Source organism: Tyto alba, unplaced genomic scaffold, assembly GCF_018691265.1.
Source record: "Tyto alba isolate M040663 unplaced genomic scaffold, T.alba_DEE_v4.0 Super-Scaffold_6, whole genome shotgun sequence".
Lineage (NCBI taxonomy): Eukaryota > Metazoa > Chordata > Aves > Strigiformes > Tytonidae > Tyto > Tyto alba.
The window spans coordinates 45,744,695-45,759,546 of NW_024881327.1; the positions used below are offsets into that span (position 1 = coordinate 45,744,695).

Here is a 14,852-nt window from a genome sequence, read left to right on the forward strand (position 1 = left end):
AGTATGCAGAAACAATCTTTAATGTATATATATGCGAGAAACATCTGATGGAACAACTACATGGAGGGGAAAAAAAAAAAAAAAACAAAAAACAAAGGAAAGTTATTCTGGTCTACTTTCATCTCTTTCCACAATCAAACAAAAACACATCTGAAGTTTATTTCAGCTGAAAAAAATGAAAATGAAGAGAACTAAAGCAGCAGGTGGGGAACGGGCAGAGCAGCTGGAACAAGCTGATACTAAATGTTGCCAGATTTTACATAATTTGTTGAACTGAGAGGCCACTTTGGCTTCAAGTTTGAAAAATATTGACTTTATGCTCAAGGGGGCATAGGGAAATTATTATACACGATTGAGATTAAATGTATATCTAGCTTCATGGTTACTAACAGTTTCATTTAAACACAACAAAAGGTGCAGTGATTGCTTTGGCCAAAAAGAACTCAAGCAACCAACTTTCTCTTTTAACGCTACAAGAATCTTTGTGGAAGTTTAGGTTTGTTTTTCCAAAATCCTTTTCCAAGTAAAGCTGATTCTTCTAATGGCAACATTTATTACTTCCTAAGGATCATGTGCCTTCTAAAGTTATGTTCTCTGCAGGTTGCTTCTATACTAATTCCAGTGTCACTAGAGCTACTGAGAATGTTTTTAGCTGCACTCTAATGACATCTTCATCCTTAGCAGTAGGAGAAGGAAAAGTGCTACTAACAGAACTTTTAAGCTAAGTTTAGAGTGAAAAACTGTCCCAGGAGAGTAAAACAAAGAAAGGAAAGAGAAAAAAAGATAGCAGGGCAAGTTCAAAATAATAAGGAGAGCTGAGAAGTGCGAGAAAAATACTTTAAAGTAGTTAGTATTTTAATTATTATTATATACAGGAGAAAATTAATCAATCTTGGGAGAAGCTTTGTAATATTAGAATACTGACTTAAATTATTTTAAATCATATTTTAAAAAGGAACATTTTTTGCAGAACTCCCTTGATTAGGGTGTGGCTGGCATTTACTTGGAAAAATAAATAAGCATGAATGTTGGCACAGTGTAAATTAAAGCACAATGTAATCATCAAAGCTGAAAACAGAGTTTGTGAGGCCACACCTGGCACATCTTTCCTTATTCATCCTGCAGTAAAACCCTTTAATATGTTTATGTGGAACAGACCTTTTGGTTGTTTTTTTGTTTTTTTGTTTTTTTTGTTTTTTTTCCCTGTGCTGCTATGGCAGACCTTTCACATCACTGGCCTTCAGTATTGCTGCAAGACTCCGCCCATGCAAAAAGCCTTCAAGGTCAGGATTTAAGTGTAAATCAGCCTCCCAATACAAGAACCAATCATGCCAAGATTGTGCAGAGAGGGAGTTAGTATGAATTGGTTGTTAAAAGGCAGAAAAAGTGGCAACTCAAAGGAGGGTGAGATTTTTTTCCCCCGGTTTTACATATCCAGAGATCTAATCCTGCAAACAGTTATTATTACTGTAATTTTTGTGCAAACCAACTCCAATAGAGGTACGTGTAAGTAAAATTCTGTTAAAAATTATTCTTTTATATCTCTAAGATGACATGCCTATTAGGGCCATGTTGTGAACCTGAGAGGCTGGATTATCCACTTCCCTGGTAACTAGATGCTCTAAGGAAGGAGGTACAGGTGAGGGGTAGTAACGACCACACTGTAATTAAGATACAGGAATGGAAGTCCTGAAGGAATAGATTTTGGGGTTAGCTATGCTACAAGACTATGTACCTTAAACCCACTGAATTTAATCAGTTCATCCAGTTTTAGAGTGAGCTCAAATATTATTTACTCTAGAAGTTTTAGTACTATGTGCTATTTGGTATTTTGGTACTTCGCATATTTATAGAAAAGAACTATGAGCTCTCCTATTTAAGGGGTTGTAATCATGGTCATCTCAAGAACTCCCATTGCTCCTTGACTTTGAAGAGTTGACTGTTTAGTGAGATAGAAACTATTGCAACATCATGTGATTTGCTTTCTGCTAGGTGAAGTATTTAATGTTCAGAAAAACTCTAATGCTTCACAATGTAGATAATTTACATGGTGCTTAGATGTCCATTATGTAAATTCTACCTCATAGTATATTTTAAGAATAATGTAAACACAGGAACTTGAGTCAATTAATTTTGTTGTCATCTACGTTAAAAGACATTCAGATAAGTAATTTTGCTAAACAATATTGCTACTTACACAAGAACGATGAGCCCAAGGACATCTTAAGTTTCAAAGACCTGGCCCATCAAGTTTCCACCTGAAGTCAGGCTTCAATTTCTAGCTGCTACCCGAAGTCATTTAGGATTGATTTCTATCCAGATGACTTCTATGCCCACGCTCAGTGGTGGTATGCCTGTCGCTTGGAACCCTGCATGGAGCAGGCTGACCAGCAGATGTCCCCAAATTCAAAATAATCACATTAAAGATTCCAAAGATCTTTACAGCCCTTTGGAACTTTCCAAAGCATGAATCACCAGAGGCCATGAATACTCTTGCTGCTTATTTACATTCTTGTAAAAACTGAAGTTTCAAGCTAGGGAATACTTGACTGCTGACACAAAGCACCTTTACGGTCATAGAAAAATTGTCTGAATATCACTTCACTTTTTATTATATATTGCCAATTGATTGACAGTCCCTTGTTGAAACTTTTCTTTTCAAAAGCACTCTAATTCTTTTCGCTGTAAGAGCAATCCCCTCACAACTGTCACCTAGAACACTTCTTCCTGGAAGTCTTGATGCAAGAGGCAAGACTTCTTCCAAACTAGTATCAATTATTTTAACTTGGATATTGCCAAACTCAAACACTGCATTTTTTTGGCATACCAAATACTGCTTTTACACTTCTTCACAAACTATTTTAAAGCTAAGGAGCTTGCCATAGGTTGTAGATGCAAGAGGCTGAGATGTGGTGAAGGAGAGTCAGGTTAGTAAGAGGTCTGGGAGACAGAGCTGTGCGTTCCAGCTGTGCAAACACCAGAAATTTAACATCTAATTCTGCACAAAACAGACTAGACCAGTATGTAGGAGCAGGATGACTTGGAAGAGACTGTAAGTGATTGCAGATTTGTTTGGAACCCTTCTACCTGTTTCTAGAGGGACAAGTGGATTACCTAGCACATCCTTATCTATACCTCCTACCTTGAATTCTGGAGATGTCAGAGATTTTAACCTACGAGATTGTAAGCCTACGCTACTCGTACTAACCTACAGATGTAAACCTACCAGGTTACACTGATGTTTCTGAGCAGAAGGGCTGTTACGTGCTGGGAAATGGGAAGGTCTTTTTTTGCCTAGCAAGCTCCTGAAGAACACCTTTGGAGACTTGGCTTTCTTGCTCGAACATTCCTGTTCCTCTGAGATGCTGTTTTCATTACGGTCATACTTGCATTTTCTGTCCATAGATAAAATGAATATTTCAGTCCTCAACCCTGCATGCAGGAAACTTTGAAGTAAATGGAAAATGGGTGATTTCCACCCCCAGCCACACTGCCTGATGACCAGAATGCCAAATGTCCGATAGCGTTGCTTACCTGAAGATTTGCTTCTCAAGGCAGCTGAAAACTAATTCTTCTAAATTGACAGTTAGAAGAATCAAGCACTATTTAAGATAAGGACAAACAAAAGCATTAAAACACACACCCATGAAGATAAAGACAACTGCACAAAATTAGGTGAACTGGCATTGAAAGTTTATCCACTTCAGAAATATATACATTTATATAAAAAAGGAAATCAACACAAAAATTTACATATTTGCAAATCTTGTATTACACAGGCAAAGACAGTGTTATTTTTATATCGATTAGATTATATAAGTATTTTTACAGTTTAAAAAAAAAATCTTAAGAGTATATGGTTGCAATAAAAAAAACCCACAAACCTGAATAGGGCCCCAAAGTTAAATATGACCATCATGACACATTGAAGTCAATTATTCCCAGATAGAGAAAAATTTACTCTGTAAACAGTGTATGTAAATACAGCAAGAAACTAGAACTTACTCTGAAATACACGTATCTATATGCCAAAAATATTCTTTAAATGCTTTGTTGGTTGAGCCTTCTTTACAGAGTGGATCATATCAGGGTAGTGAACCACAGGGATACTTATTTAAAATAAAAGGAATTAGAAACTTAAAATATCCAATATTCAACAATCTGAAATTTAAGTGCTGCATATTCTTTATGCACATAAAACCTGTTACAGCAGGAACAGAGATCAAAAGGCTGATATGGCATATGTCTGTTTCTTGTGAAGATAGAGGCAGAGTTTCTTGCCTCGATTCCTATGTATAGTCCTAATATTACATGTCTAATACAGAAAACCCCTTAAGGATTAAATCCTAGTTTATTGTTTTCATAAATGGAAAATTCTTATCCTGTAATGGTTTTGTTTATGTTTTTGAAGTTGTGACCATTCAAGTATAAGATTAAAACTGACATGTATAAACTTTGAAAGGGTAAGAGAAAAAATGAAGTTCATGGATACAGATTCAGACTCACAGAAACTAGATACCGTCTATTTCAGAAGTGACAGGATTTTTTTTTTTTTTTAATTATTATTACCAGTCTTGTAAACATTATTAGAGTATGAGACCATTGTACCAGTTCTTCTGAATCAACTGAATTACTTAACAGGTCATTAAAATAAATTTCTCCTCTTTATTAAAATTTAAGAATATGGTCCCTTCTCTTTTTTCGTACCCATTAAAAATACTAGTGACACATACCCCTCCAGTTCAGAACTAACGAATGGGGCTCCTATGAAAGCCAAATCAGTATTATTCCACATCTATCTGAAGTGCACATCATTAAATAATATGTGGGATGCCACAACCATATCAGTGGGGTAGTACCCTGATAGTGGTTACTGCAGACATTGTAATCAGAAGTTACATTTATGTATGAGGTGACTTAAAAAAAGCCACATTTCCTGATCATCTTTACCCATAGTAAAACAAATTATTTGCATAGAAGCCTTCATTATTTACAGATCAACTATACAAGTAATACAAAAACTCTCAGTTGAGCACCAGTGCTGACTTAAGGAGTAACAGCTTCAAGTCAGTGTGTTAGTATTCCCTGTCACAAGTGACTTCTGATATACTTTCAGAAGTTTTCCTTTTCTGTATTGGTTGTATTCAGACTACTTCTTTGTTTGTGTCCATCTTCCACATTCCAAGGAGATCAGTAATAGCAGCAGTTTTATAAAGGTATAGGTATCATGGACAGCTTTCACAGCATAATCAGTTCAGATCTTTTAAAAAGAAAAGACCGTAAAATCCACTGATCTGGATTGTAAGGTTTTACCAAGAGTTCATTAAGTGGAGTTTGTATGCAATTCATGTGAGAATAAATGGTTGAAACAGACTCAGTTTCTACGTGCAAAAAATGGGATGTCCGACGGTGACAGGAGTCCATATTTAATTCAAGGGCAGTAGGGAACCCATTTGTCCTAAGTGTCTATGAATTATGCCAGTCACGTCACCTTGGTCTAGAGTAACCATAAGGGCACCGGAGAATCAGGCTGTCATGACTAGGCAAAACATGAGTGCTGTAGTATTCGACCAAACTTCCCATGTTCAAAAACGTGATGTCTGAATCCAAGTAAAACTTGCAATCCTGTGGTAGAACAAAATCATATGTAATCATTGACAGTGATTTTTCAAACTTGTTTTAAAAAAAAAAAAAAAAAAACAAACACATCATCAGAACTAAGAAGTTCTTTCAAACCAGCTATCGCTTTGCAAACTAGTCATACAAATAAGTCCAAATTAAACTTAGGAATTTAATACTCCTTGCTTTAGGATTTGTCTGGAGCTGAAATTCAGATGTGAACATTTACAACTAATTTGTCTTTTGCATGATTCAGCAACTAGAAAGCCCAGATCAGAGTATTCAAACTCTCATCCTAGACCAAGTATTTGTAAATCAGCTTATTTTTACTTTTATGAATGGGAAGAAGTTTAGACTTTTAACTTCTTAGTTCTGATATATACCTATACACAGGCACACTTTATACACATATAAATACACATGAAATTCATACATGTATACGCAGACATACATACACATGCACACATAGTGCAGCTACCAACCTTTTCAAAGATTCTGTAGTTTCTCACTTTTTCTGCAGATTCATCCCATACGACCAATACCTTGAAGAAAAATGCAACATATTCAGTCTATGCTAATAAAGTCGTCTAAGTCAATGTATTAAGGAATTAGTTACAATCCAGCCAAAAAAAAAAAAAAAAAAAAAAAACCCAAAAAACACTGAAGTTATGATAGTGATTGTCTCAGATTTTCTTGCTTTAAGGAAGAGCAGCACATCTAAATGGTTAAGTTTATTTCTCACATATAAGATACAGTATCTCTAAATCAGAAAGATTTTTAGGGGGTAGATCCAGCAATTGCAAGTTACCTTTCCAGGCTTAGTAGATGAGTTCCTAATACAGTACAATCCATTTTGCGGTTGTCCCTGTGGGCTACTGGCTTTAAATGTCCTAAAAATAATACAGCAATTATATATATTAGCATTTTCTGACTCAGATAAGTAAAATGCCTAGCTTCTTAAAATTCTAATTACAAATCTCTATTTTGGGTGTAATAATTCATAGTACATTACAGCTGAAAGAATTTCACTGTTCCAGAATCTGAACTAGCAACACAACCCAGAAGATCTGGCTTTCTGTCCCATCTAGCATCCTGGCAGAACAACGTTCTCCAGATGGAGCAAAATTACTTTACAAGTAGCATGCATTTTCAACTGATACATGTGCACTGAACTAACTCCCCTAAAAAGTGATTTCCATATTAAAGGAATTTAAGTAATTTTATTGTGTTTTTAAACACAAATTGTACCCATCAAAATTATCTTTGGACTACTGTTCAGTGCAGGTTTTTGTAGGACTTCTAAGCAATAATTTTAAAGTCACATTCTACCTTTCAACTTCAAAGGATTCAGAGGTATTAAGAAATACCGAAGCAGGCAGCCCAACCTGTAAAAAAATATGAAGAAAATAAATCACCATTTAAGTCAATGACAAGTCAAAACGTTAGCAACTTGTTATGCAAATAAGCTACAGCCATCAGTATCTGAAATTATTAATGGTGATTTAATCTTTACTTTATGCTTCTTCCTCCTTTACATCCAATATTAAAATTCAGTATTTATCAAGGCATACCTTAAAACTCAAAAAAACCCAATCCCACCAAAAAGCCCACACAGCACTGTGTTTTCAGAAAGTTATTTTTTTCTTGAAATAATGCATTTAAAATGTTCCCAAAACTATACATAAGCAAGAAAAAAAAATAATCTTTGAGAATGGATCGTTTGCTTGATCTTACTTTTTCATAGTCATCATCAGAATCATCACCATATTCATTTGGCTTGGTTGGTAGTGCTGGTTTTTCAAATGAGAAGCTTCTAAAACTCTGTCCATCCGGTGGTGATCTCCTGGCAGAAACAGAACAAAAACTGAAGGACATCTCAGGAAAACAGAACAAACACATAAAATACTGAAGGGATAATAAAACCAGAAGTGAAGAACAAGTTTCAGTTTAGCCCCTAAATTACAAATTAAGTTAGGTTAGACATGAACTCTAGAGATCATTTAGTCCAAGATCCTGCACAAAGCTGTCCCAACTAGATGGGGTAGCTCAGGAAGCCGTGTCCAGGCAAGTTTTGACTGTCTCCAAGGATGTAGATTCCACAGCCTCTCTGCAGTTCTGGTGTTTCACCATCTGCAAGGTGAAAAGTTTTTCCTAATATCTAGCTGTAATTTCCCAGGTTGTGACTTCTGCCTGTTTCCTCTTACCCTATCACTGCAGACCTCTGAGGTCTTGCTGTCTTCTCCATACCCACCCACTAAGTAGTTGTAGACAGCAGAGATCTCCCATTAGCCTTCCTAAAGGCTGAATAAATCTAATTCTCTTAGCCTCTTCTCACACATCATGTGCTACAGTCCAGACATCTTGGTGACCTTCCATTGGACTCACTCCAGTGTATCAGTGTCTTCCTTGTTCTCTCTTTAAAGAGTTTATTACTTGTTCTTCAGAGCTGCTAAACGATTCAATGGACAAAAATATTTTCATCCAACTCTACCCCATAACTACTTCCACATCGCTTACTAAAGCTGATCTTAATATAAAATGAAACAGGTTTCCTTTCTCCACAAAAGCCTAAAATTGTTTTTGCAGTTCATTGAGGTTCCGACATAACAGCTTTTCATTCACTGCCAAAGGCTATTAAGTCTTTAAGACACACCTAAAAAACAAGCTACAAAAATTTTGGTGTGATTTTTTTTTAAAGTTTGGTTTATCTACTATTTCTTTCTGAACTATTTCAGAAGCTAAACTCACTGCAAAATTTTCAAACAACAGAGACAAAAAAAGCACAAAACTCTGAGGAAGAGAGGGATGGTTCAAGGAAGAGAAACATGTCGATGTGAATCTGAGAAATACATCTGTCAACTAGTTAACTAATACGCAATGAAAAAATTCAGTAGTGCATTGTATTTTCATACTTACTGTAACTGGGGACATGAAGACTTCTCTGGTCTAGGCTTGATTCCAGGGGGCTGGTGGCTTGGCACAGGTGGCTTTGGGAGCACTGGTGGCACAAACAGTCCAGGTTTACTGTGTTCTCTTGGCACTTTGGGCTCTACTGGTTTTTCAGTAAACTGTGACAGCTTGGGTTTATTGCTTGGTAGTGGAGGAGGAGTTCGCGGTGAAAGGTTTAAGGTTTTTAGCTTCTCACATCCTTCTGGAGTAGCAAGAACTTGAGCTAAAGGCAGAGGCTCTGGAGGCAGTGAGCAAGATTCTTTGACACACGCGGGCTTTTTAAAAAGAGGTAGGGGAGGTACAGGGGGCAGCTGTTCACTTAGTCTCCGGCTTGAGGATTTAATCTTTAAATTAGGTTCAGCTCGGCACTGTAACTGGGATTCTCTCGCGTTTAAGAGATCCTCTAGTTTGATTTCAGGTAAGCTCCTTTTAGGAGGCGGTGGGGGTACTGTCACAGTAGATTTGCCAGCAAAGGAATTTGTCCTTGATTCTGAGTAGGCAGCTTTTCTGGCATAAGGAACTGGTGGAGGCGGGTAGGCTGGGGGCAGGACCATATCTACAGAAAGAAAACATCCAAAAAACATGACACACTGAGGGGAAATACAGTATGTCAAGAAATGGCACTTTTCAAATTAATTTTCTGTGCGATTTAAGATATTTCATTAGCATCTGGTCTGATAGTACCCAAAATGCCAGATACGCATTTAACTTTCAGCACAATTCTGAATGGTATGTGTAGCAAACTCCTGCATTTTTTATTCAGGCATGGCTAATGATGACTTAGCAAAGAGTTTTCGTTTGCTAAAAATAAAGACTACATTAAAAGCATTACACCTTCTCAAGATTGATGACCAGATACAGATCCTTCCACAGCAAGAGGTCTGCAAGAACACATGCCCTTAAAGGCATGTAACACTTTCTGTAAATTGTTACTGACATTATTAGGAACTTTTGACCCCAAATACCTCTCAAGATTAGACGCTGTGCATCACTTCAGTTATTTTACCACCTGCAATGCTTTAGATACAACCAAGCCAAAATAATAATCTGGCACACTACACGAACACTGCCTTCATTGAGGGCCTTTCATGAAGGGAATGAACGAAATCACATACCATCTTTCACTATATCAGAAGTATCTGGCTGCAAGTAAGACTCCTCCTCTTCCTCCTGGTCATAATCTGCAGATAAAAATCAATATGTCAGTACTTCTGGAACCAAGAAAGAGTACTGAGTATCTATTGCTTCTTAATAAACATATTTTTCAGTTTGTTTCGTTGTTTTTCTTAAAGAGGTGAAAAAAAATTTTGGTCCACCTCTCTGCTATTTAGAATAGGTGTTTCCTTCAATTTTTATGTCAATTAAGAAAGCCATCACTTACAGTGGGAGATGAACTACACTGCACATTAAATGTTTCCATCTTTCAAGTTAAAATTTGCTTTCTGGTGACACTTTCTAATGTTATAGCCTTCCCAAGAAAAATTAAATCAGTTGCCAAGACACAACACTGGCAAAAACAGTTGGGGGGAAAAAAAAAAAATCCCTAAAAATGCAACTCTAACACAGAAACATTTCTGATTTTGCAACATGGAAGCCTAAGCAAGCCTAGTGGTCTACAAACAATTAATTCTTTTTTAAAAAAAAAGAATATCTGACAAAAATCAGTTAGCTCTTCTAATTTTCCTAATTTATACTCCTGCTAGGCCTCTTAACATAATTCACATTGCATACAACCCTTCCTTCCCATAAACACAGAAGTACTAAACTACTATTCTACGTGAAATGCTGATGAGTGTGTTTTCCTCCACCTTGCTGCAACTGAACCGGATTTCCTAAAAAGACTCACTCCTGCCTTTTTGTCCCTGTCAGGAATTTCCTTTCAGGAAAGGAGAGTACTTCCTCTAATCAACCTTGCCTTTACAAATCTGAGAAGACAGATGGGAAAAGGCCTAGTAAAGGAACTCTGTTGAACCTTGAGGCGAGACTTCTCATGTTGGGTTTTACCAATACATTTCTTGACTTGGAGGCCAGTTGCTGAAATATGCTGTGGATGCCTATCTGACAGGCTTTCTGTAATGTCCTTACTTCTAATTAAAACATAAGCACACTCAGCCCAAACTGTTTACTGCAAAACAACTACAGCTGTGAACAGGTATCGAACTTTGAATAAAAAAAAGGCTATGCTGAGATTTTCAAAGCCTTATTTTAAAAAGTTACTCAGCTTGAAAGTCATTGAAGAATGTTATCCTATGCATTTCACATAGGCCCACCCTACGCCTACTGTAAGATCTTCCTGAACAGGAGAAACAATCAGTTCTGTTTGATACTAAACAGGTTACAGCACAGATGCAACAACATCCCAGTGTGGGTGACTGCTTGTTTTGCAAGACAGGTTAATTAATTTCACAGTCTAGATAAGAGGTAAGTAGCTCCACACTGTTTTACTGCATTGTCTCCACGTTTTCAGAACATACTAATCATACTCAATTACTGTCAATAACATTCAGTTATCTTAGTAAAGACCACTTCATATTTCTGCACTGTGACCTACGGACATACTCAGAAATTTTATCTTTTTGCTAGATCCACAAACTCTCCAACATGCAGTCTTAATAAAAATTTTAAATAGTATCATTAAGGTATCCTTGAAAGATCTGAATTTCTTTGTTACCATTTATTTTTACTAATGGTTTATGGCACATAATATCTGCCTCTGATTTAAAACAACAACAACGACACACCTTGTAGAAAAAAAAGAATTTGCAGTTGCAAATTGAACCAGTTTGCTTAAGCTACGGGAATAATTCCTGCAGAATTCAGAAGAAATAAATAAGGAAATAAATAAATCGTATTTGTTAGTGTCTAAATTGGTCACCTTCATTATCTCCTGAATGATGAGAATACTTGATATCAATGGGGCGTTCAACTGAGCCATAGAAACTGTCTGCATCAGAACCAGAGTCACTGCAAAAGAAAATACAGAGTTCCTTCTGTGTCACTGTGCCAGCAAACATGAGGTCCTGAGACAGCAAACATGTCTGTCAGCAGGACAGCAGCGCTGCAAAGGAATGCTGGAAAAGCAGAAGCAATCTATTTCTATTTCCAAACTAACAGCCAGATATGTTGTTGCTGTCTTTTCAAAGTTTTTACTTGTTTTACACAAAGCTGACATTTAAAGTTCTCCTAGTGAAAAGATTTACTTTTGTCTTGGTATTCTTTAAACCATGTATTAGTAAAGCCTATCGTTCTTGGGCCTTGCTGTACCTGTTTTTATATAACAGTAAATTACTTGTAGGTACAAAGAGTCTAAAACACCACTGTCAAGAGCTAGTGCAAAAGGAATAAAAAGCAAATAAAGATTAAGGATTTATACCTGAATTCTGTTATTGTTTCTTTTTTCTCGTGGTAGTGATCAATTTCCCTCCTCAAGGATAGCATCCAGTTCTAAATAAGAATAAAAATACAACATTCAACACATCCATCTTTAAATAATTAAACAGAGATACACAGTATCTGCCCTCCACAAGAAGAGTAACAGTGCAAGGAACCTACACTGAAGTAGTATTTATCCATGGTTTTATATTGAGAGACTTATTAGTCAAATGTTTTCACTATCTAAAATGCTTTAAGAACGTATTAAAATTTTAAACCTTCAGTCTGCGCATTTCAAGCTGTTATTTCTCAAGCCACATACTTGCTTATAGTATGTGAGTGATAGATTTCACTGAACCATTTTCATACTTTAGCAAAGGTTTAACAAACAAATATCTGTTCCTTGGCTAAAGATAAAATGAGGAATATGGAGAATACCATGCCACCCAGCATGTCACTTACAGCCATTCCCTAAACTACAACTTGAACTAACACTAACTTAATAGTTAAAACTTCAGGCATGATTTTCAGAGCCCAAAAAACTAGCTAGACAAATTTCAGTGACAGCTGCTTGTGCAGTTCATATAGATTTTAGGGAAGTCCAAGATTTGCTTTCTCCGTCAAGGAAAATGATATTGCAAAAGAAGAAAGTTACCTTTCTTTCATCTTCAGAAGAAGCTGAAAAAAACCATGTCCTGTGCTTCTTGCTAATGTGAACTAACTTGAAAGGAAACACGTTGCTTGATGTTGTCTCCTCAGCTGCCCGCATAACCCTGAGAAACAGAACCATCAATACATAAAAACCTTAATCTATACAGTTAATTCTGCTGTGCAAGTCATAAAGCTCTGATAGAAAGCAGTTTTACCGGCCAGTTTTGTCTTATGAAAAATAACCCCCAAGCCCAGGAAAATACCACAAAAATCCCCATGTGTGCCTTTGTAGCACTTCTCCATTAATGTAGTAGAAAGGACAATGCAAGAGCGCTGACAGGAAAAAGAGCAGTAGTGAAACCACCAGTCAGATTTACAAATGGGTGTTTTGAGCGGTTCAATAGTTTTAACGAATTACATTAATTCACAAGCTTCACATCATGGTAAGTATTTAGGATGCCTGTGATCCTTATTTCAGAAAGGCACACAGGAAAAATCAAAACATGGGTTTTGCATGAAAATAAAGGAGAACTAATATTAAAAGTTAATTTAATCTTTCCACTTTTCCCTTATAAACACTTTCTTGCCTTTTTTTTTTCCTTTATTATTTTAAAACAAGAATAACTCAACCTCTTTCACAAACTGCATTAGATATGTTTGCTTCTTTTTATTTTTTCCCCAAAGGAGTCTCAAATGAGGAAATTCCTAACATACACAAAAATGTGGTTGCAAATGCTTACTATAAGGCTTTGGAACAAATAAGGAGACTAAAATCCTACAACTGGGTAATCTAAAAAGTAATGTTTCTAAGATTTTTTCATCATAAGCCAGTGAGAAATCTCATTGAAATTTTTTACAATAACTATAGGGGCTTGCTTTATTTCTAAACTTTTTAACTCACCGATTTCCTCATATAATACAGTATTTCCGTAAGTCCTTAATGTTTAGCAAAGGTGGTTTGTAAACATAGAAAAAAAGATTCTCAGAGATCTCTGACTTTTGGTTAGGTACCTAATCAAGATAACATTGTTTTGAAAAAAAAATGTATCTAATCAACACCCTGAAGCTGCCACCAAGAGTAATGTCAACTACAAAATTAATTCAGAATTAGAGACCGCATGTTTTTTAGAACCCCAATCCTACTTTTACGCTGGAGGTTGTAGTTTTCTGCATCTGCCCTGTCCAAAACAAAGCCACAAAAGGAACTGTAAATTACTTCACTAATGTAGGGCTGATAAGGATGTTAACATGGGAAATCCCCATGGTATAGCTGTGAGGGATACTAGCAACAGGCATCGCTATACATTTTGAGTCACTAGTGAACTCAGCACTTTCCCATTTCCTGTCCACTCTTAGCACATAAAGGCTACTAAATGAAAACTGCAAAATAAGAGTACAGGGAAGCCTTAGAGTGACTTGCTTTCACACAACCTTATGCAACTACCCAATCTAACAAATTCTTTCATTTCAAACTCTTTTTCAATAATGCTTATGTCTGTGCATAGTACTGACCAAGACCTGGTCCCAATTCCAACCAAAGCATCTACGAGGTCTGCTAGAATGCAGATACATAAAAAGCAGTGACACAGTACCTGGCATTTACAAATTCCATCTTATTTTTCACATTAATGTGATTACTGAAGCTAGTGTCATGACCAAGTTAAGGTATAGGTTTCTTGTACAAATTAATCTTGAATTTTTAACTAGCCACAATGTTTACAACTTCATTCCCATAAAACATGACATTGTTATGATCAGTTAGAAAGCTCTCACATTCCAGTAAAAGGTATTTCCTTATTATAAAAGTCTGGGAACATTATGCAATACAAGAATAACATACATATTTACAAATACAATAAAATTGCAGTGACTACGACCAATAATGTGATACATTCTCTCTCTCATTAGTCCTTTCTTAGCATCAGTTACAACAGCAATTTCCTAAAGTTAGGTTAGACTTCTGTTAATAGGCCTTGAACATATGGTGCACTCAGTCATATTCTAATAGTACTAAACTTGAAAGCCACATATTTTTGTCTTCAACTTAGAAAGCAGATACTAAGATTTATAACATGTAACAAAATAAATCAGACATTTTACACATGTATTCTCTCATTTATCACTCCTGTCATTGATTCAGATTTGACACTATTTAGTGTTAGTGAATCAGTAACTCCATAAATATTCCTTTCCAAGTCCTTTATATTTTTGTGATGATCACTCAAATCACTAGAGAACAAAGTCCATTAATCTGAAAGAAT

General features: G+C 36.1%; 1 protein-coding gene across 4 annotated transcripts in view; it reads right to left on the reverse strand.

Annotated features, from left to right (window-relative positions):
- Window positions 1–3,686: 3,686 nt before the first annotated feature.
- The window catches only part of SH3BP2 (SH3 domain binding protein 2), a 40,733-nt gene continuing 29,567 nt past the window's right edge, over window positions 3,687–14,852 (reverse strand). For all 4 annotated transcript variants that reach the window (XM_042808347.1, XM_042808346.1, XM_042808345.1 and 1 more), the window contains exons 4-13: window positions 12,596–12,713; window positions 11,942–12,012; window positions 11,444–11,532; window positions 9,684–9,749; window positions 8,536–9,124; window positions 7,354–7,462; window positions 6,949–7,004; window positions 6,428–6,509; window positions 6,102–6,161; window positions 3,687–5,625 (exon numbers count right to left, since the gene is read on the reverse strand). In XM_042808347.1, coding sequence (XP_042664281.1) covers window positions 5,488–5,625; window positions 6,102–6,161; window positions 6,428–6,509; window positions 6,949–7,004; window positions 7,354–7,462; window positions 8,536–9,124; window positions 9,684–9,749; window positions 11,444–11,532; window positions 11,942–12,012; window positions 12,596–12,713 — 1,378 coding nt within the window. In that variant the 3' untranslated portion in view covers window positions 3,687–5,487. The remainder of the gene's footprint in view (window positions 5,626–6,101; window positions 6,162–6,427; window positions 6,510–6,948; window positions 7,005–7,353; window positions 7,463–8,535; window positions 9,125–9,683; window positions 9,750–11,443; window positions 11,533–11,941; window positions 12,013–12,595; window positions 12,714–14,852) is intronic.